This window comes from Emydura macquarii, unplaced genomic scaffold, assembly GCF_026122565.2.
Source record: "Emydura macquarii macquarii isolate MOO-44397 ecotype Brisbane River unplaced genomic scaffold, CSIRO-AGI_Emac_v2 contig_1230, whole genome shotgun sequence".
Classification (NCBI taxonomy): Eukaryota; Metazoa; Chordata; order Testudines; family Chelidae; genus Emydura; species Emydura macquarii.
Window position 1 is genome coordinate 19729791 of NW_027131367.1, and position 27369 is coordinate 19757159.

General features: G+C 42.5%; 1 protein-coding gene across 1 annotated transcript; it reads right to left on the bottom strand.

Annotated features, from left to right (window-relative positions):
- Positions 1 to 26797, bottom strand: LOC137152781 (myosin heavy chain, skeletal muscle, adult-like). The gene is made up of 38 exons (XM_067547719.1): positions 26594 to 26797; positions 26363 to 26506; positions 26114 to 26270; positions 24508 to 24535; positions 24297 to 24405; positions 24108 to 24200; positions 23843 to 23906; positions 23649 to 23747; positions 22955 to 23058; positions 22663 to 22801; positions 20013 to 20131; positions 19764 to 19913; positions 18876 to 19046; positions 17933 to 18239; positions 17716 to 17786; positions 16560 to 16647; positions 16348 to 16465; positions 15823 to 15946; positions 15601 to 15737; positions 13858 to 14113; positions 12121 to 12363; positions 11838 to 12014; positions 11606 to 11751; positions 11403 to 11493; positions 10926 to 11315; positions 9929 to 10055; positions 6983 to 7101; positions 6462 to 6658; positions 5938 to 6121; positions 5685 to 5850; positions 5414 to 5538; positions 4856 to 5164; positions 4569 to 4772; positions 3074 to 3199; positions 2810 to 2980; positions 2622 to 2726; positions 2214 to 2309; positions 1 to 278 (listed from the first exon to the last, which is right to left on the bottom strand). The coding sequence occupies exons 1-38, from the start codon at positions 26795 to 26797 to the stop codon at positions 126 to 128; spliced, it is 5811 nt and encodes a 1936-aa protein (XP_067403820.1). The 3' UTR covers positions 1 to 125.
- Positions 26798 to 27369: the final 572 nt, after the last annotated feature.

Consider the following 27369-nt stretch of genomic DNA (forward strand, 5'->3'; position numbering starts at 1 on the left):
TTCTCTGTATGCAATCTTTATTTACTAGACACTGAGGACAGAATAAACACTAATTACAAAGCAAAGTGACAAAGAGTTTCACATTTTGTGCATTTCTTCAGTCACATTGCAGCATGGTGACATCCTCACTCTTCTCCTTCAATCTTCTTGTGAACCTCTCGGCTCTTCACCCGGAGCTTGTTGACCTGGGATTCTGCAACGTCAGCCCGCTCCTCAGCCTCTTCTAACTCGTGCTGTATCTTGCGGAACTTGGTGAGGTTGACATTGGATAATTCCTCCTGAGGATGGAGTCAGAGCATTGTGAAAACTAAAAGGATGACAGTTCCTTTTCCCCCACATTTGGGACTTAATGGGATGTGATTGATTGTTGAGGGGAAAGCCCAGATTCTGTCATCCACTTACCATTTCTTACTTCACCATTTTGTAATTTAGAAAATTTATTTAAAACTAATTGAAATACCTTTGCAAACATTTTAAGAGTTATGTGACTTTAGCTGTGTCTGTACACTGATAATGCTGGAGTCTTTTACATTTGCAAAATGACAGTAAACCTATGATAGTTACCAAAAGTTTATCCTATGGTGTATGGGACAGTGAAGAAATCCAAATGACAGACGCTACACCATTCTAGCACATAAGCCTTTCAAGGGGAACACGATAGATGAGCAGTCTAAAAAATCTCCTATTTGCTAGATTTTTTCATTAGACTACCAAAAAATTAACTTTCATACAATTAGAATGTGTGCTCATGGTTATGCAAGAAAAGGACAATTGATACCTTCTAGTGAGAGGCACCTTACAAGGAAGAGGAAGATGAAATTGAATTAAAGGATCAGATCAGCTGTGTTATAAGCCTGTCACACAGAACTCAGAAAAAATGCTAGTTCCACTGGGCAGCTCTATCTGTGTGAAGCACACACGGACAGATGGAGCTGCTCCCTATTTAAGTGTATTGTTGCAGGGAAATCAAAAGTATTCTGATAGGCAGTGGGGATTTAAATAACTGAAAGAACTACTGGACAGGTGATTTACGTTTTGGGACAAAGCTCGGATTTAGATAAGAGGGAGCTTTATATTCGAAAGACTTTAATGGTAAATACTGTACGTATTTAATAAAAGTGGATAATGCATACTATAGTTAACTTCTTTCTCAGTTGCTCATAACTTTCTGTTACAAATTATTTCAAGACTGAAATTTTTCAGATCAAAGGGAAATGTTTTTGAAAGTATGAACAAGATCAGACCAGCCATCCGTGAAGTATGCAGGTTTTCATATTTGTTTCAGTCAGAGATCTTACATTCTGCTTAACCAGTTGACGTCAGAAACTTCAAAATTTGCAATATTACTAACGCACAACAGAATTTCTCTAATCTCTTTTTTTCTTTAAAAATGAACATATTTGTTAAGATCCTTTGTGAAATTCATCCGATTTAAGGACACTTTTATTGAGGTTACCACAGTTAAGGTGCATTAGCCATGTTACGACATCTGGATTCAGAAAATCATGCTTGGAGATGGGTGAGATAAGGTATGAAAATGAATAGCCATCAATCAAAGTAATCATTAGCGCTATTAGTGAGACAAGCAGAGCTTTTAACATCCACAACCTGGCAAGCACCTTCTAAAGGAATGTACACACATCCTGAAAAAACAGGTAGAGAGTAAATACTCCACCAGACTACTAACACCATGCTAAAGAATTTACAAGAGCGGTAAACCGAACAGGTTCAGGCCAAAGAATGTGCAAGCTCAGCTGTGATGGCCATACACAAAGAGTGTACACAAATACTGATTTGTTCCAAGACCAAAGTACATAAGCCCTTGTCTCAGGGGAAAAACGTACTTTTGATAATGTGATAGCACTTTCTGGCTCTGGCAAAATTGCAACTTAAAGAATTATTTGTATCTGAATACAATTTTGTTTAATGAATCCTCCCATATCCATTGTTCTGAGGTTGCACTGGTGTGGTTAGCACTCTATCAATGATGGTGCTCTGATCCCTTCCAATGTCCAACACAAACTAATTCTCTGTGTACTTGAGCTTTTGTGCAAAAAAACAACCACAAGATATCAAACAAATTCAAGGGGCTTAGATAGGTAGGCAGGCAGGCAGACAATTAGTCAAAAAGAACTTAATATGCTTCTCCTCAGTGTAGCAGAATTTGTACCCCATCGGAAGGTGAGTTTGTTCCTTCTCAGAATGGTACTTACAGCCTCCTCAGCTTGTCTCTTGTAAGCTTTCACTTTCATTTGTAGTTTGTCTACCAGATCCTGGAGCCTGAAAACATTCTTGCGGTCTTCCTCAGTCTAAAAAAGGGTTTGTAATGGAAGAGAGTCAATTCATTTCCAAATTTTTTGTCTATTTTCTTCATATTAAACAGTGAAAGCAATGTTTCATAGAAAACATTGTTGTGAGAATGTAAGACGGATAATAAAGTTTATAACATGGATATTTTAACATTGTCTTTCAAATGGGTTTCCTGGTGTGCTCTTTGTTTTTCCATAGCATTGCTTATTGTTTGCGAATTACAGTAAAAGTTCCCCCCCCAAAGGTTCAGGAGCAAACAATTTGCGCTCCCAGGAGAAGGATGTGACTGCCTGAAGGGCTTCCTTCCTTACCTGGTAGGTCAGTTCCTTTACCCTTCTCTCATACTTGCGAACACCCTTGATAGCATCAGCACTGCGTTTCTGCTCATTTTCAACCTCACCTTCCAGCTCACGCACCTGAAATGAGAAATGCATCCTGACTTTCACTGTGACTGGACGTAGGAAATGCTCCTAAATGCGCAAGTATCGGGAATACGCACTCTGGCCTCCAGTTTCTGCATTTGCTTCTTGCCACCCTTCAGTGCCAACTGCTCTGCCTCATCCAGACGGAGCTGCAGGTCCTTCACCGTCTGGTCCAGGTTCTTCTTCATCCTCTCCAGGTGGGCGCTGGTGTCTTGCTCCTTCTTCAGCTCTTCCGCCATCATGGCTGCCTAGTGAGCAAAGAAAGGAAACCGATCCAGGAAACCAGCCATTGCAGGTCAAAACATGGCCATGTTCTCCAAAGAAAGGTGCCTTCCACTCACATCAGTGATGGCCTTCTTGGCCTTCTCCTCTGCATTACGCGCTTCCTGAATTGTCTCCTCCATTTCACTCTGCATTTGGGAAATGTCTGTTTCCAGCTTCTTCTTGGTGTTGATCAGGCTGGTGTTCTGTTACCAACAATAGATGAGCCATTTTTACTGTTAGTCCCAAAATATTGATTCTGGAGCATGAGCTCAGTATTAGTATTTCATTTCAGGTTACTATAAATATTTTGTAAAACAGGCCTCTCCTCTAAATGAATTGTCATGGCAGAACATTGACAACTAGTCAGTGATGTGCTGTGACTATTTTGAGAAAGAGCTCTCACAAACATTACCTTCCTAGCCTGTGACAACTCTGTGTGCCAAGGCTGTGTGTGATTGCAGGAAGGACAGAGTGAGTGAGTGAGTGAGTGAGTGAGTGAGTGAGGACTATATTAATAAAAAGAAAAATCTTTCTCATTTACAACAAACACAAAAAGCACCACACTTATACATTTGAAATATATAGTAGTGTATTGACAATATATTATAGCACACGGTTCAATGTGTGCCATTACATAAAGGTACAATGGGAAGATCACTTTTTAAAGTCTACTGGTAACATCATCCCTTGTGAAAATAGGTTGGAAATACCTGCCACTTGGTGCAATCTGGTCAATGACAAAAGCAAAATAATTGTTCTTTAGAAACACTTGGAGCCCCAAAGATCACCTCACAAAGGGATGATTTAACAGTATCTACTGACAACTACACCTGGGGCAGGAAACCCCTCAGCTCTCCCTTCAGACTGGTTCAGAATGTTTCCAAAGGGCTACCAGAGGCCCGTGAGAGCCCCCTCCTTCAATTATTACTACATTTGTCGCTGACCTTCACAATCCATATAGCCTTCAACATGGACTTGCAGCTTTCTGCTGCCATTTCAGCAATGGTCCATTCTACAGAATATTGCCACAGTGGCCATATTGGTCAGAATGGTCAGAAAAGGTTGTTCCAGCCTTCTAAACACTGCCCGTCTCTGCTCTTTGGAGAATATGCTGTGAATGTTTTACCCCCATAGTCTGTGACAAACCCTTTATGCCAATTGTTGTCATCTGGTCCATTCAAAACAAAATGATCACTGTTTAGAAATGCTTCCTGAGCCTCAGGGATGGCAGAGATGACTTCAAAGTATCCAATGATAGAAATGGTATAAGAGGCTGGAAAGCCACTCCCATAGCCTCTGGGACACTTGCCCACCCCCATCACATCACTGCTATTATAACCTTCGTCATCCCGTGTCGCCTCCAACACAGCAACATGGGGAACACCAAGGATGGCCTTACACCTTTATGCTTTCTTTCTAACAAAGGTCCATCCTATGGACATTAGCATAATGGCCACTTCAAGAACAAAAATCTTCTAAACACTCCCTGTCTCTGCTCTTTGGCGCAGGGTACGTGTGTAGCAATCCCCTGCTTATGTGTCTGTAGGTTTTCTTTTCACACTAGCCCCTGACCTGGGTGTGCAGGAGCTGCACTCGTTCACTTGCATCCAGAAGTTCCTGTTCAGCCACTTTTCTGGCCCTCTCGGTCTGTTCCAGAGCTGCCCTTAGCTCCTCAATTTCAGCCTGCATCAGGTTAGCTCTGCGCTCAATCATGGCCACCTGCTCCTTCAGGTCTTCTTGGCTTCGGAGAGCATCATCCAAGTGTAACTGGGTATCCTGTAAAACAAGGGAGAGAAATTACCTGCAGGCGCTGAGATCAGCTGAGCGATAACACTAGGCACATGCCTGGCTTACTGTACCTTGAGTACTCCTTGTGTGTTTCTCAGGTTCTTTTGTGCCTCTGCAGCCAGGCGGTTGGCATGGCTCAGTTGGATCTCCATTTCATTCAGATCCCCCTCCATCTTCTTCTTCAGCCTCAGGGCTTCATTTCTGCTCCTGATCTCAGCGTCCAGGGTGCTCTGCATGGACTCCACAACTCTGATATGGTTTCTCTTCAGCTGTTCTATTTCTTCATCTTTTTCAGCAATCTTCCTGTCAATTTCAGACTTTACTTGGTTCAGCTCAAGTTGGATGCGGAGGATTTTGCCCTCTTCGTGTTCAAGTGAAGCCTTAATAAGAGCAATTGCAGGGTTAATAAAGGGACAAAAATAATATTTACCTTCCAGTTTTTGGTAGTAATTAACACTTTATTAGGAATGTAGTGCTCTGTATAGCGTGGGCACTGAGTACATGGCCTCCAGCACTGCAGCGTGTTGTCCTCCTGTCCCTGTGAATTATCCCACCGTGTTTACAATAGGATCCAGCTCCAAGGCTTTCTGATTCTCTCTTTGCAAACCAGTGACTAATGGTGTGTGTACCTCAGCTTCCTCCAGAGCAGCCTGGATTTCTGATTTCTCTTGCTCAATCTGCTTCTTCACTTTCTCCAGCTCATGGATGGTCTTTCCCCCCTCTGCAATCTGCTCCGTGAGGTCAGAAATCTCCTCTGTTGGGTTACAGACAAATAACATAGTCAGACAAAAGGCCAAGGAAAAAGGCTCCTTAGCAATGCCACAGACAGACAGACTCAGTTCGGTGTGTTGACAAACTTTCCAGAAGCTCCGTGTTAGGAGAAGAGATCAGGGGACTTACGCTGCAAGTTCTTGTTCTCACGCTTCAGAGTTTCAAGTTGATCCAAGGTTTCCTCATAAGCATTCTTCATCTTAAACAGCTCCGTGCTGAGAGAGCGAGATTCCTTCTGGGAAGCTTCCAGTTCAGCCTGCATTTCCTCATATTTCTGCTTCCATTCTGCCAGAACCTGAAGAACAACAAGACCTTAGTCTAAGGAATGGAGATCACTAGAGGATGCTCCATCCAACACCCACAAGGCTGGAGCCGGAAATACCTTATCGAAATTCTTCTGCTTCTTATCCAGAGCTGCGCAGGCAGCGTTGGATCTTTCCACATCAATCATCAGGTCCTCCACTTCATTCTGCAGCCTCTGCTTCGTCTTTTCAAGGGAAGCACACTTGGAATTCACAGCTTCAACATGTTCTTCAGCATCCTGCAGACGCTGGGCAAGCTTCTTCCTGGGAGATTGGAAGTACAGCTCCCAGTTAGTGAGCAATAGGGGAAGCAAACTGTGTGCCTCTGCTCCGGGATTCGTGAGAGCACACGTCACCTCTTCAGGACCTGTGACCACAGTGCATACATAATCTGTTCTCTTTACTAATCTTTGAGACACTACTGCATTTGGCCTTTCCCCTTATGTTTCCCAGGAGGTATATACATTTTAGTTTTTCTCTTTCTCTACCAACATGACAACCTAGGCCCCATCCATTCCCTGTTCTGGGCATATTGTTGGCCTCTTCCCATTTCCATATTACATTCTTGGTCTCTTCCATCCCTCTCCCCAACCCCAGCACGTACTTGGCCTCTTCCAGTTCCTCTGTGCGCTGAATGGCATCTGTCTCGTATTTGGTTCTCCACTGGGCAACTTCACTGTTGGCCTTGGACAGGGTGCGTTGCAGCTCACCCTTGGTTTCCTGCTCCTCCTCATATTGCTCCCGGAGCAAGTCGCAGTCATGGCGAGCAGACTGCAAGGCGTGGGCCAGTGCATTCTTTGCCTGGAGAAACAACAGTGTTAGTACAGTGTAGCTAAATATCCTGGGAATCCTCCTGACAGTGAGCTCCATCAGTCGACGGAGTGGTGGAAACTCCATTGTATGAGGGCATTTAAAGCTGATCTGGATAAATATAAATACACTGCAGGGAACTTACCTGCATTGGCAGGTGCTGGGATGAGTGACGAAATAGGTCATTTCCCTGTCTAGTTTCCAAAATGGTATGATTTTATATGAGGCTCAAACATCCTTTGAAGACCATGAATTAGGCATCAAATGAAACTTCCAGCATTCAGTTCAAGACAATATTGATGGAAAAATCCTCACCTTTATCTCCTCCTCTAGGTGCCTCTTCAATTCCTCAATCTGTTGGGTAAAAGCCTGTTTTCCTCTTGACAGCTGAGAAACTAAAGTATCTTTTTCCTCCACCTGGCGTGAAAATTCACCTGACAAGGACAAAGTAAAATAGGAGGATTTAATGTGACTTAGCTGAAAATGATGGAAACAATTTTTTTTCACAAATGTGAGGAAAAATCATGTTAGATATGAGAAGTTCTTGTTACATCAGCTAGTCTCTCTCTCTTCCAATCTCTTGTTCCCTATGGTACGTTTTCTACTAACTTTTTCTAGTCCATTTATCTCGTCCCATGTTATTTTTTTGTCCTATCACCTGTGAAAGTCTAATCTATCTCAGTGTCAGAAAGATTTTCCTAATATCGAGTCTAAATTTTATTTTTATAGTTTCATTCCAGTAGTCCTAGGTATACCCCTTGTGCATCACACTAAAAAATGGTCTTCCCCCCTTTGTATTTCCATTCAAATAAACTAAGAATTCACTTAGCCACACAGTACATTATAAGTTTATTAAATCATTTTTCATGGGTCATTACTAGTTCGTCCAGCCCCTTGGTCAGGGCTGGATTAAAGAATTTTGGGGCCCTGGCCACTGTGGAAATTGGGGGCTCCTTATCATCTTTAAACTAGACACAGCATGTGATATCCAGTCTGTAAATATGACAGCATCTCTGTGAGCTGGGCATTGTGCCAAGACTCTAATGATTATAAATTCAAATGTGTATCTGTAGGGAGAGATATATACAGCCCTCTGAGAATCGGGGAGAGAGCACCTGTCTCACAATCATTTCCCTCTTACACCTATTGATTTTAGTGTTGGACCAAGGATTTGCTTTCAGGGCTGAGAGTGGAAGTTTGCAGCTCACTGCACAGCCAGCAAGTTTGAGCACAGTCCACCAGTACTAAATGAATGCCTGTACCAGCCAAGCCCAAATGACATGGAAGCTTTACAACGAGGTTCAGTTGCTTCCTTTTACTGTTGACAATAAAGTAGTCTTCAGAACATCAGCTCACCATAGAAAGCTATGGTTTGAATATCTACACTCATCTGAAACACCATGTTAGGAATTGTTGAACCAGGGTCCCAACCTGAGACTCTAGCATCTATGCTACGTTGTGTGGGCCCCAGTTCAGCCACCTATATCCCAGACTTCTTAGTGCCATCCCAAAATGTGGCCACTCTAGTCCTTTGTTTGTGGTGCAGTGAAGGAAAACTTGACTGTCTGGAGGACAAAGAAAGTCAGGTTGTGGGGTTGCGGAGTATTTTTGGCAGACTCTCAGAGCATAAGTCCAGTGGGGTTGCGTCTACACTGGAAAGCAATAGGGCTTGAACCCTGGGTCCTGGCTTGACTCAGGCTCAGACCCTCAAACCCCAGGGGGTTGTGGGACCCTAGGTCTAAGCTCAGAGTTAGTGTGATTTGTGTGTAGACAGAAGGGGGGGTAGGCTTGTGCCTGAGTTAGAATCCTGGGCTTATATTGCAGTGCAGACATATCCTGAGAGATCGGATCTGGCTCACAGGACTTTCCCAAAATAGACAGATGAGATGCTATTCTAAACTGGCAAAGACAGATCAGAGAAGACTTTTTAAATATCAAATATGAAATATATTAGTATTAATCAATCTAGACTATTTAATTTAAATATACATGGCAATTTCATTTTTAAAACATATCTAATAACCACTCTCTCTTCTTTTGCTCTGGAAAACATTTGTAAGTAGGCTAATCACGGGGGTATTTATGAAATGTGACTTAGAAATGAACTTGACCATGCCCAGTTGGCTCTCCAGCTACAGGGGAAAGGGCTCCTGATGAAACTTGCCAGAGACCATACAAATCAGAAAAGAGCAAGTACATTAGTGCAGAGAGCCACAGACACGTCCCTGCCTTTGAAAAACAGGCCAGGCTCAGAGAGGAACTTTATCAGCTCCCCAAGGAAAGGGGCCCTGAGTCTCAGCTGGCACAAGTAGGATCCAAATCAGTACTAATAAGGGATTGACACTGAGACGCTGATTGTGGGATTGGGCTTCACAGCTGAGCAAGCAAGACAGCTGGTTCTTTTCCCCAAGAAGAAGGGTGGACTTGGGAGCCACGACAGTCAGCCCCCAGGACCCCGAAGAGGACAAAGACAAGGAGCCAGAGACAAGTGGAACCCCAAAAAGTGACCTAAAAAACCAGACCCTCCCAGAAGACTCCTACTTTTAGGTGGCTCTGATCGCCATGGCCATTCGGGAGAGTGCTGAGAAAAGACCCAGTTGCCTAGGGTGCCAGACCTCCAGTGCATCTGCCTAGGCCTACATGTGACATCCTTGCCTGTGCAGCACAAAACTGCACAAGTTGTCATATTAGTTGGCAATGTGGCTCTAGTGTGGGGTCCAGTGTCCCCTCCCAGGCCTCTCACAACATTCTTGTTTCTCAGAGTTCCCCGTCCCATTGAATATGTGTGCTTTGGTTCATTTGTCCATAGATCTACTAGTTGCATCTTTCCAAAAAGCATCTTGTGTTATTATTTTAATACTCATCTTCCTAATCTCTCTAGGCTCCTTTTTATTAGTTTTATCCTTGCTGGGTTTTGCAAATCTCCCTATATTAGTATCCTCTGCAAATTTCATTAGTGTGTAATTTCCTCTCTCTTCCTTATTACTCTTAGAAGTAGCAGTGGTAGCAGTATATTCGGTGTTCAAAATAAAACAAAAATCTTTCAGTCTTAATTCTATTAAGATGCAGTATTTAAGGAGGGACTTCTATCTGGTAATGATCTGACATATGGTAATATAAAGTGCGTATAGGCATCAGATAAAATGGTGGGTAGATTCTAAGCCATAAAGAGAGAAATTCACCATTGTCAGAGGAATCCCAATTTTCAGGCATGGACTGGTCAAATTTCTACCTTGAAGCAAACACCTAAAAATGTCTTACCTGTTTCTGTCTGTAGACGAGCTTTTTGAGTGCTTAGGTCATTGATCAGGCGCTGGTGCTCCTCTTCCTTCGTCTTAACCTCACTAAGCTGATCTTCCAGACTGCGGCACATCTTCTCAAGATTTGCCTGAATATGTGAAATGGACAAAAGGAAAGAGGCTACACACCAGGCTCCATTGTGTTCTGAGATCATGAGGTGCTAAGCATCTGCAACTTCCATGGACCACAAAATGCTAGTCAGTGTTTAAGAGTGCAAATTGTTCTATAGTAAGGTCTCATATCACTAAGACAGCAGGACATATACAAGATATGCACCACTATTTGTAGTAGTGTGTGATAAAAGTATTGTCATAAACAATTAAAATGTTATCTCACTTCTTGAAATTAATGAACAGATTGTAAATTGAGACGCAAGGTCTTCAATTTTTATTTTACATTGTGATTTACTGCTTACTCACTATTCACAAAACTCGTCACTTTACAATGATCCGTGAGAGGGAAGGAAGAGCAGAAAAGAAAAAGGCAGGAAAGTAGAAAGAGTGATGTTGGGACAATTAATCTGTCAGACATTTTTTCTTTTTTTCTTTTATTATTTAAATTTTAATAATTTAATTAAAGTTTCAGTGTAATAATAATTTTGAAGGTCTTTCCTGATAACATGGTACTACCCTGGACTAATAAAGGTTTAGATTCCAAGTTTCTTTCCTATCAAAACCTTCAAACCTTAAGCCGTCAAGCCTTAGACTTTATTCAACCTTGCATTTGGTTCTTCTCTTATAAACAAGAAGTACCCATTAGTTATTACATTAGTTATTAGTTATTACATTAGTATAAAAATTACTAAACACCAACTCATAGTAATACATGTATAATTCTTACCCTTCTTTTACACCCTACTTACATTTAAATTTGATTAAATTAAATATAAATCCTCTGTTCTTTTCAACTATGATAACACTTAGGCTGAAGACAGCATTTTCAATACGCAGCTCTGTACCTTGGCTTTGGAGACAGTCTCCATGTTACTAGCGAGATCATCAATCTCCATCTTCAGCTCACTCTTCTCCTTCTCCAGCTTTTGCTTGACTCGTTGCAGGTTGTCGATTTGCTCCCCAAGCTCAGCTGAGCTGTCCGCGTGCTTCTTCCGTAAGGCGGCGGACGTGGCTTCATGCTGCAGAGTGGCCTCTTCAAGGTCTCGGCGCATTTTCTGGAATTCTGCCTCACGCTTCTTGTTCATCTCAATTTGAGCTGCTGTGGCCCCACCGGCTTCTTCCAGACGCTCACTGATCTCCTCAAGTTCCCTGGAGAGCTCACCCCGCTGCTTCTCTGCTTTTGCCCGAGAGGCACGTTCAGCCTCTATCTCCTCCTCCAGTTCCTCAATACGAGCCTAGAGAACAACAGGAGACACTAAGACCGATGCTTTCCTTTAACTGAACTCATTCTTGGGCTGGGATAGAGAAAAATTATAACTAGCCTGTAACTCTTTGATCTTCTTCTGCAGCTGGATGCCTAGAGCTTGCTCATCCTCAATTTTGCTTTGGAACTGACTGATTTCAAAATCTTTCCTTTTCACAAAAAAAAAAAAAAAAGAAAAAAAAATTAAATAAAAAATAGCCCCAGAACAAAATGCAAATGTTTTTGCATGACACAAAGATGCCCCCTGCAAACCACACTTACTTCTTCAGTTTTTCCTCCAGCTGCTGCTTATCATTTTCTAAATCCATTGTGGATTCTTGGGCCAGCTTCAAATCTCCTTCAAGTTTCCTCTTAGATCTTTCAAGGTCCATGCGAAGTTTCTTCTCTTGCTCCAATGACCCTTCAAGCTAAACAGAAAAAGGTCATAAATTCTCTGCTAACCAGAGCCTAATTTCACATTGGTTTTGTTCTTTCCATATGTTATTGTGCCTACATCATCCACTTGCTGCTCCAGCTTGGTTTTAGCTTTGGTCAGTGTATTAACTTTGTCTTCTTCTGCCTGCAGGTCATCCAGGGTCTGCTGATGGGCCTCTTGGAGGGCTTTCTTTTCCTTTGTCAGTTTAGCGATGGTCTCATCCAGGATTGCCATCTCCTCAGTGAGGTTTTTCACCTGTCAGAGTTGAACAAATGTAGTTAAAGTAAATGGATACAAAACATTATTGTTTGTGAAACAACAGTCATATTTTAGAATGATCGTTACAGATTCTGGCTTATACCTTGTTTTCTGTGGCATGTTTTTCCTTTTCAACCTTGGCCAATGTTAACTCAAGGTCATCAATATCTTTCTTCAGCTCTGAACATTCGTCCTCCAGTTTCCTCTTTTTGGCTGTCAGCTCAGCGTTCATCTCCTCCTCATCCTCTGCTCTTTCAGTTGCCTCCTTAATTTTAGCTTCAAGTTGGATTTTGGTTTTGATCAGCTGGTCACATCTTTCCTCAGCATCAGCCAAGCCATCAGATTCCTACAGTGGAACAATTATTAGGATCTTTTCTAAAGGTTTATTTTTTTTATTGGTGTTTGTCTCATAATGACTTTTACTGTATCATTTTATAATCATGGTCATTATGACACTTCCACTTGCAACTCATATTATTAGTCACTTACAATTTTCTGGGGGAAAAAACAACCATTTGGCCTGAAATTTCTCTATCCTCAACAGAACTTGGAAATGAAAAGCAAATAATTTTCAAATATCTGGCCATAAATGAAGCCTCTCTTACCAGTTTATATTTTTGGCAAATATTTTTAGTGTTCAAGGTACCTCAAGTGTGGCTTGACTGTGAATATCAGATTTGAGGCTGGATCCTGCAAATGGATCCACTCACATGGAGCCCATGGCTTCCATATGACTCCACGCAACTGGAGCCCCACTGACATCAAAGAGGTTCCCTGGCGCAGATTTCTTTTGCAGGGTCTAGCCTTGGCACCAACATAGTGTTAAAACTGAGGTCTAATGCTTCTGCAGGCCTGTCTGAGAAATGGCAGAATTACAGCCTATGCAGAATCATCTACTGAGTGATTTAAAAAACAACAAGCAAACCTGAACTGTTTTCCTTAACTTTTTATGTACATCTTGTAGCTCATGCACTAAATTTTTTTTCTAAGAGTCATCATTTTCACAAGGACAGATTAAGGCCTGGGCACTATAAGCCTGTGTGTAGGGCCTCAACTCTGGAGTCATGTGGTTATAGTATGACCTCAGCATATGGTTTGGGAAAAGTAACTTTCTCGCTCTTGTGATTACAAAGAACAGGTTGAAAATGTGACCCAAGTGTAACTGATGTAGTGACAACTGTCTAAGTTTGCAGACTGCCTAAAACAATAGCTCTGAGAGGGCAGAATTGCCCCGTTCATCTCTAAGAGGTATGAGCTCCAAGCCCTGCTGCTTTGGTGGGCGACACAGGCACCATCCAAGCAGAGGACTGCGTGGAGCTAGAGTGGAAGGTTGCATACATAGACACGCTGGCTCATAAAGTAAGTACTCAAGGGGCTGACACCTCACAGGGGTGGGGCTGTAGGGACACAGATTGTGTCTGTTCACAGATTGCCTTCATCTAGCGTGGATGGTAACATAAGTGGCATAATAAATTTCAATGGTACAGCAGATGTATAAATTCCTCATGGATTATGACTACATTGTGATTATCACAGTAAATTGCCATGGACAAGGCAGGATTATTTAATGAACATCACTTTGCTTGTCTGAATTTGCTTGCTTTCACCTTGTTTTAGGGCCTGACCTGTCATATGTGACTGGTTTTATTTTTTTATTTATATATGTAATACTTATACTTTCTTTTTGATACTCTATATTTTAAACACTGGGAATATTTCATCTTGGCCAAACACTGATTCCATTGTTGTTTGTGCGTCTCGTGTTGGGAAAGTTGTATTTAGAACTTTCAGGCTTAGATTCTATTGTGCAATAAGGGTCAAACGCACTAGTGATACTCACAGACTGGACTTGCAGCTGCAGGTCATTTTTCTCTTGCAGCAGAGACACCATTTTTTCCTCCAGTTCTTTCCTTTTTGCCTCAGACTTAGCAAGCTCTTCCTTTGTTTTCTCAAACTCTTCCTTCATGTTGGCCATCTCCTTCTCAGATTCAGCACTCTTCAGCAAGGGCTTGATCTTGAAGTACAGCTTCATCCAGGGCCAGTGCTTGACGTTCATGAACGAACGAACGTTGTACTGGATACAGAAGAGGGACTCTCTATAATGCAATCAAAATATATGTTCAGTGTTATGGGCCAAATTCAGAGGTGAATCTAAAGGCAAGATTCTGCAGTGCTGCTAATTGAAAGTAACATTTATTCAGCCAAGTAGCTTCACTGAGTTCAAATGGGGAGGGACCCTCACATGAAAAAGTACTACTCTAAGGGATACAGAATCTGGACCTGCTTCAGTCTTAGAAAGTCTCAGGGGAGGCAAAATCTATGTTCAGTCTCCTCTACGTGCATGTTGAACTAATGTATGTTCTCCGTAGACTCATGCTCACCTACCGGGATGGAACTTTCGCTCCCTCTTTACACATCACAGCTGTAACTGACCCACTGAATCCAATGCGTGTTTTGGAGTCTAAGGGACTGTGAGGTGATGTAACTCTGATGCTGAGGAGCCCAAGAGAATTTAGCAGAAAAGTAACCAACTGGAAGGTGTAAGTTGAAGTTGGTCACCCACAGTCGAACACACACTTTCCTACACCTTCTTCTAGCTCCTCAGCATGCCAGTTACACCCATTTACACTCCCAGATAGAGTCAGGCAAATAACTCATTTGTTGGTTCACTGGCCATTCTGAAAAATAAAATAAAAAAATTCAGTTTGGGTTGAACCAAAACTGAATTTTTCTGGAATTTTCAGTGAATTGAAATAGTTGGAAAATTTCAATTTGAATCAAACAAAACCCTTCACTATGCTTTCAGATATTTCAATCTTTTTTCAAATAAAAGCAAAGAAGAAGAAGTGTTATGGAGTAGGGATTTGAACTCTGGTTTTTTTCTCCAGCAAATGCCTTAACCTGCAGGCTCGTTGCCCTCTCATTCTCTCCAGTGGAAGCTATTACATTTTGTATTAAAACACTTGACTAGTCATTGGACCAGAGACAGACACAGACCACAAACATCTCTGTAGCTTGGTGCTTAGGCACTCTCCTGTGTGATGGCAGAGCTGGGTACAAGTCTCTGTTTCAGTAACAATTTAATCAGTTCTACTAAACGGAAAGTTTCAATAAAAGAGGATGAGAGAACTGTTCTGCCCTCCCCAACCTGACTGGCCAATAACCTGGTGGCTAATGCGTTCACCTACAGGAATGAAGATCCATGTTAACTTTGGTTCTCCTGAGTAAGGATTATAACCTGCTATCTGACCTCCCTGGAAAGTGTCAGATATTCGGAGGCTTCTCGTCTGTTTGTTTTGTCACCTAAGTCCCTTTGTGAATCTTGCTTGGATATTTCCTGGGGCTTAAACTAGCAGCTAATTCATGAATAGTTTTGGTCTACCAGAAACTGCATTTTTCAGCACATAAACTATTTGTCTGAAAATTTTCACCCAGCTCTATTCCCAAACACTCACCCATTGATACAGTGGATGAATGAGATCTAAGTCAGACTGAGTGAAAGGGAGTCAATCCTACAACTTTATTCATTTTTCCTCTGAGGGGTGAGCACAGACCCAACAGATCAAATGTAGTAAATTGCTACCTCCTTTCCATCATTCTCTTGAACTCCACTCTCATCAGGAAGCCACGACACATGGCTTGTGTGCGAGTGATGAGCTGTGCCAGTTTATCATCTCTCATCTCCTCTAGAAGACCCAGGAGTCCAGCTTTGAAGAACACCTTGAGGAAGAGAATGTTACAGAACATCACTTTCATTCTGTACAGAATACAAATAGACAGTGTTTGAATCAAAGAGTATTTGTACCTTGGTGTGACCAAATTTATACTGGGTGTGATCAACGTCAATGGACCCAAGTAGTTTCTCAGAAGCCTTCTTGCTGTCCATGAACTGTCCTTCTGGAATAGCACTTGCATTTAAAACCCTGTACCTGTGGGAGAAAACAAAATATGAAGAAGGTCACATCGCTCAGAATTCTTGGACCCACTGCCCATGTCTCTCTTGCTGCCTTGGTGCTCCCATGAAGCCCTATTCTGAGTTCCCATAGACAGACCCATCATGAAATTCAGCTTTAGGGTATTTAAAGGGTTATCTAGTCACCTGGCATGGCCACTCCACATCTCACCCAGCCCCTCCCCCTCCCATCATACAATAAAAGTGTGGCATTTTTGCTGTTTTATGGACTACACCAATTTGGTGCTAAATGTCTTTCAATTTCTTCTGTAAACACAGCATGTGTTGGGTGCTGCAGTGACTGCAATAGTTAAAGTAGTTACAGAATGCAAGCTGCTCAACAGAAAGAGAATGGAACAGGGACTGGAGGAGTCTGACCTCTGTTTAAAGTCTGCATAAATGAGTCTGCTGGGGAATCCTTTCCTGCAAATTCGAATCCCTTCCAGCACGCCGTTACACCTGAGCTGGTGCAGGACGAGTTCATGTTCCATGGCACCTTAACAAATCACAGCAGGAATTAGTACCTTACTGTGCAGCCCAGAGGGAACGGCTGCAGTTCACTAAGATCTCTGTACACGGGCATTTCTTACCAGGCGTCTTTGTTTCATTGGGAATGAGGCATCGCACAAAATGAGGATGAGTGCTTTTCAGATTGGACATCAGCTTGTTTAAATTCTCCTGTGAGACCAGAAGCAAAGGTTTAGGTTAACAAATGTTACATCCACATATGCCCCGATAGAAGCAGTAAAATGTTTATACTGGGAACATGATTTGTAGCAAACTGCTGACCAGTCTTCGAACTTCAGACAAATTAGCTGTCAGGTCTTCCCAGCTGGAGCCATTCTAAGCTATGCCTCCCTTTTTCTTGTCATTTTGAAACTTGTTAATAAATTGAAATTAAATAATTAAAAATAGTACAACTGAGCCGATGGGAAATTGCCACCATGACTGGCAGAAGAGCCACTGGAGTTGCTGAAACATAAAGGCAACTCTCAAATATCTGGGGCAAACATCAGAAATTTATTCTGAACTTAAAATTTTAATGGGTGGTATGTGAGGATAAAACACAGGCCTAAATGCAGACTCTCCACTGCTCACCACCTTGTCTAGTCATTGACACCTGAACAACATGCGTGCGAGGTGGATGTCAGGCACTGCCACTCATGTGAGTGAGGGAGGAATTCTGATTGGGAGCATTGTACACCCTGTTTGCACTCCTTTGCACCAGTGAAAGGGACACCCAAGCTGTCAGGCAAAGGAAAATCAGGACGCTGGAGGGGATGAGAAAAGAAGGGGGTGAGAGGCAGAAGGGAAGTGAGACACAATGACACACGTGTAACTTTGTCAGCTCTTAAGTTATAATAAGAGACATGAAGGGCCACCTGCGGCCAGATCCCAATGGAACATATACATGTGGAGGGAGGGCTGCACAGTGTATGGCCCTGAATCAACCTCGTGTGAAAGGTAAAGTAGAGGAAGGAACATGTTACGCCCCCCAGCAGAGAATGATTTTGTTTGATATCATTGCTGACGTCATCCAGAAGGGACAGTGATTCTGGCCCGTATTCTTGTGCTGTTAATTAGGCCAAACTCCAAGTGACCTGAATGGAAGTTTTGGTTGACTGAGAACTGCACTTCTTTGCTCTGCATGAGAAAGGAGGTTTTTTCATGCCAGAGCAACTGGAAACCAAGCTTTGCAGAGTTAAAGGAAGAGATAAGAGATATATAATGAACACTGTACTGTACCCTGAAAAGAGCAGAGACGGTCTGGAAAGAAGAACCCTTCTTCTTGCCTCCCTTCTTGCCACCACCACCCTCTGAATAATACAAGAAAATGATGCAATTAAAATTTAAGGATCTCATGGGTACATCCATGAAGATGTACATTTGGTATATTTTTTTAATTCTATAGGAGCCACCTGCTGTGTCTCAAAGAAAATACTAATGTCACAGAAATTATCACCTGCATCTCCACCATACGTGGCAAAGAGCAAAGCCAGCGTTTTCATTGACGATTTCTGGTACAGCCCAATGACAGTTTCATTCAGGGGATCCTTGTTCTTCTCCAGCCAGCCTGAGATGTTGTAGTCCACAGTGCCAGCATAGTGCACCAGAGAGAAGTGGGCCTCAGCCTTTCCTTTGGCAGGTTTGGGCTTCTGGAAGTTGTTGGACTTGCCAAGATGCTGGTCATAGAGCTTGTTCTTGAAAGAAACATCAGTTGCCTTGGGGAACATGCACTCCTCTTCCAGGATGGAGAAAATACCCATTGGCTGGAAAAAAAAAAAGAGAGAGAGAGAGAGAGAGAGATTGATTTTTTTCAAATCAGCGTTTTGGAGAATGTGAGCATCTCTTATTTGTGTTCAGAAGGGACATTGTGTCAGTGGGTGTGTCTTGAACAAGATGAAATCCGGCTAACCTACCTATGGCATCTATTTGTAGATTTGAATATAATAAAGATATAGCTCATGGACAATCATCTTCCATGTGCCAGACAGACATTCTGTGTGGTAGAGAAATAAAGTGAATGAATAGGGAATCATTCTATATTTGCTATACCTGGGGGTGAGGCAAGTGCAGTCCTTTAGATGGCTTTAAAATAGTATCTGTGTCCCACTAAATGAAAAGAGTTCTAAAATTGATGCAAACCTTTTCTTTGTGGAAGTGAGCAGGGACAGGGAGCTGGGATTGCTGCCATACATTTATGTCTGGCTGCCTTATGACCCTATACCAAAGTTTACTAATTATGGATTGAAACTTTTTCATGACCAATCTCCAGGGTATGTATTTAATTATTGAGAGTGTATTAAGTAATTTCCATGTACTCGAGCATGCATTTATTCATTATCTTAAACATGGAAAAGGCCTTTAGACGCTAAAGAACCCCTGAGCACATAAGGCATAAGAACCTTCTCTATGAGCTCAATGCAGGCAGCCAGGTCCATCCCAAAGTCAATGAACTCCCATTCGATTCCTTCCTTCTTGTACTCCTCCTGCTCCAGCACGAACATGTGGTGGTTGAAAAACTGTTGCAGTTTCTCATTGGTGAAGTTGATGCACAGCTGCTCCAGGCTGTTGAACTACACAAACACAAAAAGAAGATGTATCTATTTGGAAACTCTGTGCACTCCTATTCTGGGCCTCCAGATATATATAAAAATGGCTCTTCTTTCAGCTCACCATGTCTGTGTAACTAACCTTGGTTTAATGGGATTCTGAGTTCTCTTCCCTAAGACCAGCCAGTTGTTTTGGGATTCGAGCCTCAGCTCTGCCTAGACATTTGCAGCATCAGGCCCAGGCTTGTCCAGCTATCTCTGTGCACTGGGGCCCAGGCCTACTGAGGCATTTTTAATCTATTGGACATGATCCTAATCAGAACTTAGTGTGTGGGCCTGCCCAGCTCCTTCTGAGCTCTCAGCCTGCTCAGACATGCCCAGATATTCAGCCCCGAGCCTGCCTGGGAGCTAATGAGCTGCCCTCTAGATGCCATAAACACCTACAATAATTTGTGTTAGGTGCAGGATAGTTTCTTTGCTATCCTGTTAACAATATGAAGTCACTTTCAATGCAGTTGCCATTTCTACACATACCAGACAAAATCTACACAGAAAGGAAGCCATTGGAGGCCCATACTACTGTGGGGGAAGAACAAGAAACACCTGTTTCTGCAGAATAGTCAGGCTTTTCCTGGAAATCACTTAAAAAAAAATAATTGTTTAAAAAAAAAAAGTCCTCAAAGTTCTCAGAACCCCCAAGTGTCCTTTCCAGAAACCTGCTGTCAAATCCCTGCTCCTTACGTCGAAGATCTCAAAGCCAGCAATGTCCAGGACACCAATGAAGTACTGCCTGGGCTGCTTGGTATCCAGCTGCTGGTTGATACGAACGACCATCCACAGGAACATCTTCTCATAGACAGCCTTTCCCAGAGCCCCCACCGAATTGGTCACCTAAACCAACAGGAGAAGGCCTGGAGTTACCGTACAAAGCAGAGGAAGAAGCCGTGGTGTGATAATTCAAACCACGAGTTCTCAATCACCAGTTGTTACCTGCTGCACGGTTTGACCTTTGGTCACATATTCATTCCCAACCTTGACTCGGGGGTAGCAAAGGGCTTTGAGCAGGTCAGCTGAGTTCAGATTCATCAGGTAGGCTGCTTTGTCAGCCACTAAACAAAGAGCGAGAGGAATGAATTAGTAGCTCAAAGATAGGCTTCGGTGTCTTTCATAATGACTAGAAAAGCGCAATGAGATCTGTTTGTGTTTCACTAGATACCACATACTATTTATAACTCCAGACTCGTAGAATTTAGAGCTTCCTTTATTTCTTGATTTTTTGCTGAATTGTTTTGCTGTTGATTGGGAGGGTCAAATGATTGTAAGAATTTGTTCACAAATACCTTATGAGGGCCAAATAAGAACAATTTTTAAGGAGAAAGAAGCAGGTGAACAGACAGAATGAAAAAAAAAAATGGTTTTGAAGTTCTTTCTTTTCCAGTTTACTGTACAGCCTGCGTAGAGATTCTGATTTCTGAATGATCAGAATAAAGAACTCAGGTTAGTGGCTATATTCCATGCTGACCTAAGGCTGTGCCACCCTGCTGACTTCAACAGGATTACAATGGCATGTATATCAGTGCAACATTTGGCCTAGAAATTAATGAAAAAGTCTCTCTTCAGTTTGAAACCATGTCCCAAATTGTGTCCACAGAGTGTATATGCAGCTCCCATTGGCATAGGAAGGAGCTGTGCATGCCTTCTGGGACAGAATGGAACTTCATCGTGTTAAACCAGTATAAATACGCAATGCTGACCCTATCCTACCATCACTTCCTCACTGCCTGTCTCATCTCATAGTGCGGTACATGGGCTGTGTAGGCAATAATAATATCTCCATGGCCCCTTCCATGTGTGAAGCCAAGCTGCTTTACAAAGATGCTTATTTTAGAGATGGAGAGGTTGAGGTGCTTACTCCTGGTGTGTCATTTACACCCCTGCATAGCAGACGTTTTGCACTGCTACAACAAAGTGGTGAATCAGGCCTTTTGTTTCTTCATTTTTGCAGAAGGATCTTTAGAATTAAATGCCACTTTCATTCTCTCTATTAAATTGGTGCAGCTCTATTAATGCGATGCTATGGCTGAGAGTTTACAAATTCAGGGAATTCCAAGTTAAGGTTACAACCACAATTGGCCCCCTGGTGTCTAAGTTGTATTTCCTATTAGTATCTGTGCTCATTTCCACAACCCTTCTGGATCAGGGCTTAAATGGCATTAGCTATTGATGTAGAATCTCAATTATAATGTTGTAATAATGTGACTTTAAATCAAAGAGTTATATTGTGATGGGATGTGCACTTAATTAAAACATTACGTGCTTTTATATCCATGTTCTATATACAGGACATTCAGAAATTCCACACAGGAATGACTGGAGGCAATGCACTTCTTGGAAGGTTGGCATATGTACTGTCTGTAGGAAGAGGAGGAACTAGACACACACTCCTTGCTCCTTTCAAGCACTTAACCCTTCTTTATTTCTCGCTGTTCTTTTGCCAGTCCTACCAAAGCCATCTTCCTTGGCACATTTAGCACAAAACTATTTCTTAATTCTTCAAATGCACCAAAAGGAAACACTAACCCTGCATAATCTACTAAAATGGTTTTCTTCACTTCAACTCAGATGTGGCCTACAAGGGAGGATTTTGCTAACCCTTCACCACAACTTCAGCATCTGACTGAGAAAAACATGATAAATTACAGTTCCCAGGGTACTTTTTCAAAGTGGTGTAAGGGCCTGATTTTCAACAGTGTTTAGGTGATTAAAGATGAGGACAGCGCCTGGTGGGATTGTCAAAACCCCTTATGCACCTAGGTCCCAGTGATTTCAATGGGAGGTAAGTGCTGACATGTTTAGGTGGTCTTGAATATCCCATGAGGCATGTATCTGCATCTTCAGGTGACTAAATACTTTTCTAAATCTGACCCTAAGGCACTACAAATAATGCTTTTCAAGCATAACTATAGCATCTCTGCCAAAACATTACAACACCAAGGGTAACCAACTTGGATTTTAAAGCACCTTTCCCGGAAGACTAAACAGAGAAGTGTGCACACAAGTAAAGAAGTGTATTAAAATCATCTTTCATATATTGCATTCTGTCTTCAGTTATCAGGGTAGATATCCTGCTGAAGTTGATGGAAGTTTCCATCTGAAAACAGAAATTGACTCTCTATGGATATTTTAGTCCATTAATTTGCTACATAAATCTCTGATGCACTAAATAGAAATAGCTAAACTTTCTCACTCAGTCATATTTCACATTCTGTAGACTGAGAGCCAGACCTTTGGCCCGTTGTCTAGCTGCTTCTTGCTGTGCAGGCAACCCAAAGCACAAGGAAGCTGCCCTAAACAGGTGGCATATAACTTTTGTGATGTAAAACTGATGTAGCTGAGGGCACAATAGGGATGCAGAGAAAGTATTCTGGGGGCTGGAGGGAGTGAGAGCCCCGGCACTCGAGCATTTCATCACCAGCCGAGTGGTCCATGGGGGGCAATTCCAGCTGATATAACTTAGATCACCCTTAGAGCCACCTTCCCCAGGCCTAAGTTGTGCCAACACCTAGCTCAGCACAAGTGACGATAAAGGCTTCAGTTTTTGCTTGTATTATTAAGAGTCTAGCTTAGATTTTGTTAATACCTTCTGTGCCATCTGGCTCCGCCTGCTCCTCACGCTGCTTCTGCTTGAACTTCATGTTCCCATAGTGCATGACTGCCCCAGTCAGCTTGTAAATGGCCATTTTTTCTTCAGAATTGAAGCCCAGAATGTCAATGGCGCTCTGTCAACAGAATCAGTAAAGGAAAAATCTAGCACCTAAGTGGTTTAGGAGCCAAAGCCTCATTGATTTACAATGGGATTTCAGCTCCTAAATCATTCAGACATTTTACCCCTTCTCTAATAGTCCCTGGGCTAATTTCTGTGTGTTACTTACATCTGTGGCCATCAGCTCTTCCTGGTCATCGATGCTGGCTACAGTGATCTCACCCTGACTCACGAAGGGGAAGTCATAGGGGTTGGTGGTAATCAGAAGCATCTCTGAAAACAAGAATAGGTACCAATTTTTACCTGCTGCACAGTTTGGTCTTTGGCCATGTATTCATACCCAGCCTTGGCTCAGGGTAACACAGGGCTTTCAGGGCATGTCTACACCCCACTGTAAACCCAGGTCTATGGGCCCCACACCTGCAGACTCAGTGTTTCCAAGCACGCATATGTGCATCATGCTGCAGTGTAAACCCAGGTTTACAATTGATGGGCCCGGATCTCAGATCCATGTTCATGCGTCCATACTGCTTGCAGACCTGAGTCAGACCCTTTACTTCTGAGGACCCAGACTTGAGCTGCATCCACACTGTGAAATGACAGAGCTTCAACCTGAGTCACAATGGGACTTGGGGTTGGACCTACCACACCACTTGAGTCCTAGGACCCTTAACCTATGGGCTTACTGACCTGAATCAGATAGATTTGTGTATGAATGTGGGAGAGGGGTTATGCTCAAACTTGAGTCTGAACCTGGGTTTACAATGCAGTGTAGACATGCTCATAACTGCCCAGGTAACAGAGCTCATCAGTAGGTGTTACTCAGTGATCAACTCCACCAAAAGAGAGAAAACATTTCTTACCAATTAGTTCTGGCTTCTTGTTGGACATGATTTGATAAAATATGTGGTAACTTCTTTCCGCCTTGAGCTGGAAAGTGACTCTAGATTTCTCCAGCAGATCTGGCAAGGCACGTAAAGTACAATTAGCCACAAGAAAACACAATAAGAAAGAAAGAGAGACAAAGAACTGTGACCCTTCAAGGAAGGTCCCTTACATGTTTCAATGTCAGCAGAAGCCAGTTTCCCTGTGGCACCAAAGTGGATTCTGATGAATTTACCCTTTAAAGGAAAAAAGTGATTTCATTTAAAACCCTCATAGGCAGACTTCAGAAGCGGGATTTGCAAAGCTGCCCTGGGGGATCCCTTCAACAGATTTGCAATCTCAGCCTAGATTTATAGTATCACATTCCAATTATAGGAATGTAAATGGCCCATCATTGCACTTGTGACTGATTAGGATCAATTTGTCAAAAAACTTACAAAACGAGAGGAGTTGTCATTCCTCACAGTCTTGGCATTACCAAAGGCCTCCAGCAGGGGATTGGCGCTGATGATTTGATCTTCAAGGGTGCCCTACAAAATAATAATTATTGTCAAATTAAGGTTGTTTAAAACCACGTGGCAGTTTCAGAAGAGAGCATTTAACCCCATCTCTAGTGACCAACTCACTTGCATTTTGCCTGGCTCTTCCTTCTTCTTCTCCCCAGAAACTGCAATTGTTGCAAAGTACTGGATGACACGCTTTGTATTCACAGTCTTTCCAGCACCGGATTCTCCGCTGTCAGATCAGACAGAGAAGCAGAGAACACATAACTAAAGAGTTTCTTCCTGAAGCGCACAGCAAAGCCAGCATAAAGACAGAGCAAAGAAATATACATACGTAATCAAGATCGACTGATTCTCCCGATCTATGAAAGAAACAGAAGCGAAGAGACTTTTAGTAGGGTTACTGAGTAACATGGAACTGACTGAAAACTGAGTGCAACAAATAAGTACTGAGATTTGCAAAAGGGCCTCAGGGCATTAGGCAACTAACTGAAAGTCCATGGGAATTGGGCACCCACTTCTTTTAGGCCCCTTTGAAAATCCTAACCATAATAAATAATAAATATAAGGTCAAGCAGATCAATAGAGCCATCACAAGATATTTATACCCACTTCCCTTTCACAGAATTCCCTCTTAAAGAAATCTGATCAGGCTACTTAAATCGGTACACGGTGAAGGATTATACCTGATCCTCAATTTATAACCGTCTGTATAGCACGAGTGCAAAAACACTGCAAAGTGTATTAATGCTCAAGGTGCAGGGGAGTGGAGAATTGTGATGCATCACGTTGCACAAGTGTAAATGACACACAACATAAGAACATACAAATGGCCATACTGGGTCAGACCAATGGTCCATCTAGCCCAGTATCCTGTCTTCCAACAATGGCAAATGCCAGGTGCTTCAGAGGCAATGAATAGAACAGGTAAGCATCAAGCATTCCCAACTTCTGGCAAACACAGGCTAAGGACACTTCAGAGCATGGTTTTGCATCTCTGTCCATCCTAGCTAATAGTTATCTACTTCTTTTTTGAACCCTGTTATTGTCTTGGCCTTCACAACATCTTCTGGCAAGGAGTTCCACAGCTCGACTGTGTGTTGTGTGAAGAAATACTTCCTTTTGTTTGTTTTAAACCTGCTGCTATTAATTTCATTTGGTGACTCCTAATTCTTGTGTTATCAGAAGGAGTAAACAACACTTCCTTATTTATTTTCTTCACACCACTGATGATTTTATAGACCTCTATCATAGTCATCTGTTTTCCACGCTGAAAAGTCCCAGTCTTATTAATTTCTGCTCATATGGAAGCCATACCCCTAATCATTTCTGTTGCCCTTTTCTGTACCCTTTCCAATTCCAATATATCTTTTTTGAGACGGGGCAACCAGATCTGCACACAGTATTCAAGATGTGGGTGTAGCATGGATTTATATAGAGGCAAAACTATATTTTTGTCTTATTATCTATCTCTTTCCTAATGATTCCCAACATTCTGTTAGCTTTTTTGACTGCTGCTGCACATTGAACTATCCACAACGACTCCAAGATCTCTTTCTTGAGTGATAACAGCTAAGTTAGACCCCACAAGATGCAGAGCCAGTAAGAACCAGGCTTCTTGAGAACAGAGTGTCATGATTTTTTGACAGTTCTTCTTTTGGCGCAGGTACAGCCAGAATGTACAGAAGCAGATAAGGACATTCTGTACTTTTTCCATTAACCTGGCTTTTGTGAACTTCCGAAAAGGTTTGATTTGGGTTCTCCAATAGCTGGGCTAATGTTTGGATCAGGTTCAGTTTGTCTTCGGACAAACTGCTGTTTGCACATGGCTAGTCTTAAATGTTTTTGGTGTCTTTAGCTGCACATGATATTTCCTGGAAAGAAGCCTGTGATTCTGCTCAGGAAGTTTTCACTGTATAATCACTATATCAGCCACTCACCAGTTAACATGAACTGATAGGCGTTGTCAGAGATGGAGAAGATGTGGGGTGGAGCCTCTTGACGCTTTTTGCCCCTGTAGGCAGTCACAACTTCTGGATTGTACACCGGCAGCCACTTGTAGGGGTTGACAGTGACACAGAAGAGACCCGAGTAGGTCTGAAAGAAAGGGAGGTAACACGATTAGCTTCCACATAATTTAGTGTCGCTGTCAGTTTGGAAGTCAAGGTAAGACTTCAGCCTGTACTTACATAGATCATCCAGGCTGCGTAACGCTCTTTGAGGTTATACAAGACGGCAGGCTCATGGAGATGGGTCATCATTGCCATATCCTCGATTTTATCATATTTGGGAGGGTTCATGGAGAAGACTTGGTCTTCCTTAACAGTCAAACTCTGGAAAGAAACAAGAGACCCATTTCTATCAGAGCTAAGAACATAAGAGGAACAAAATGCTATTCTTTACTCCTTGTTTTTACTCACTTCTCCTTTGTCAGTCTTGACTGTGACCTTCCCTCCTTCCCTGCTCTGGACTGTGCTTTTTACATAGGATTCCTTGGAATGCACCACAAAGACCGACAATTTAGCATCAAAAGGCTTGTTCTGGGCCTCAATTCTCTCCTTCTCTGGCTTTCGGAGGAAAGGAGCTGCCACCCCAAAGACGGCCATCTCAGCATCCGAAGACATGGCTGCGGTTATCTAGGGCAGCTCAGCTGCGTGCTGTGATGTGGAGAAAATGTGTGACATTGACTCATATACTGCTCATTTACAATAATCTGCCATGCCAGTTTCTTACACTGGTTTAAATGGCCATATCACTCCCAACTGCCCGCCCCCTCCCGGGCCCCCCCATGAGACCTGGGTAGCGGCTTTCTTACCCATTTAGATCCAGACACTATTTTTGGGCTTCTGTTATCACACTGTTAGTTCCTTCCCCTAGCTATACCTTACCTATTCAGATCTCTAGAACAAGAGGCCTTGCAGTTCCAGTGGGATGCACTCCCTTGTTCACCAACATTTGTTGATAGGAACAATGTAAGCAGATCCATATATGAGGGACCAGGAAGAGTCAAAAACCTACTAGGAATTTTGAAAGCCATCTTTCCTGGGTACATTTTAGACTGTATGTTGTGGTTACAATGAAAGGGTTGTTGGGGGCACTAGAGAGTGGGCATGCAGAAAGAGACAAGATAGAGGCTGCTATTGTCAGTGCTTTTGATACAGAATTGTCTTGCATTGAATAATAAAGATCCTGGTTT

Excerpts from the sequence above, each read along its gene's own strand:
- LOC137152781 (XM_067547719.1), bottom strand. The coding sequence starts at position 26,797 with ATGTCTTCGGATGCTGAGATGGCCGTCTTTGGGGTGGCAGCTCCTTTC. Across the intron at positions 5,165-5,413 it reads CTGCTCTGGAGGAAGCTGAG|GCTTCACTTGAACACGAAGA; the intron begins GTACACACACCA and ends GCTCTTATTAAG. Across the intron at positions 2,981-3,073 it reads CCAAGAAGGCCATCACTGAT|GCAGCCATGATGGCGGAAGA; the intron begins GTGAGTGGAAGG and ends TTTGCTCACTAG.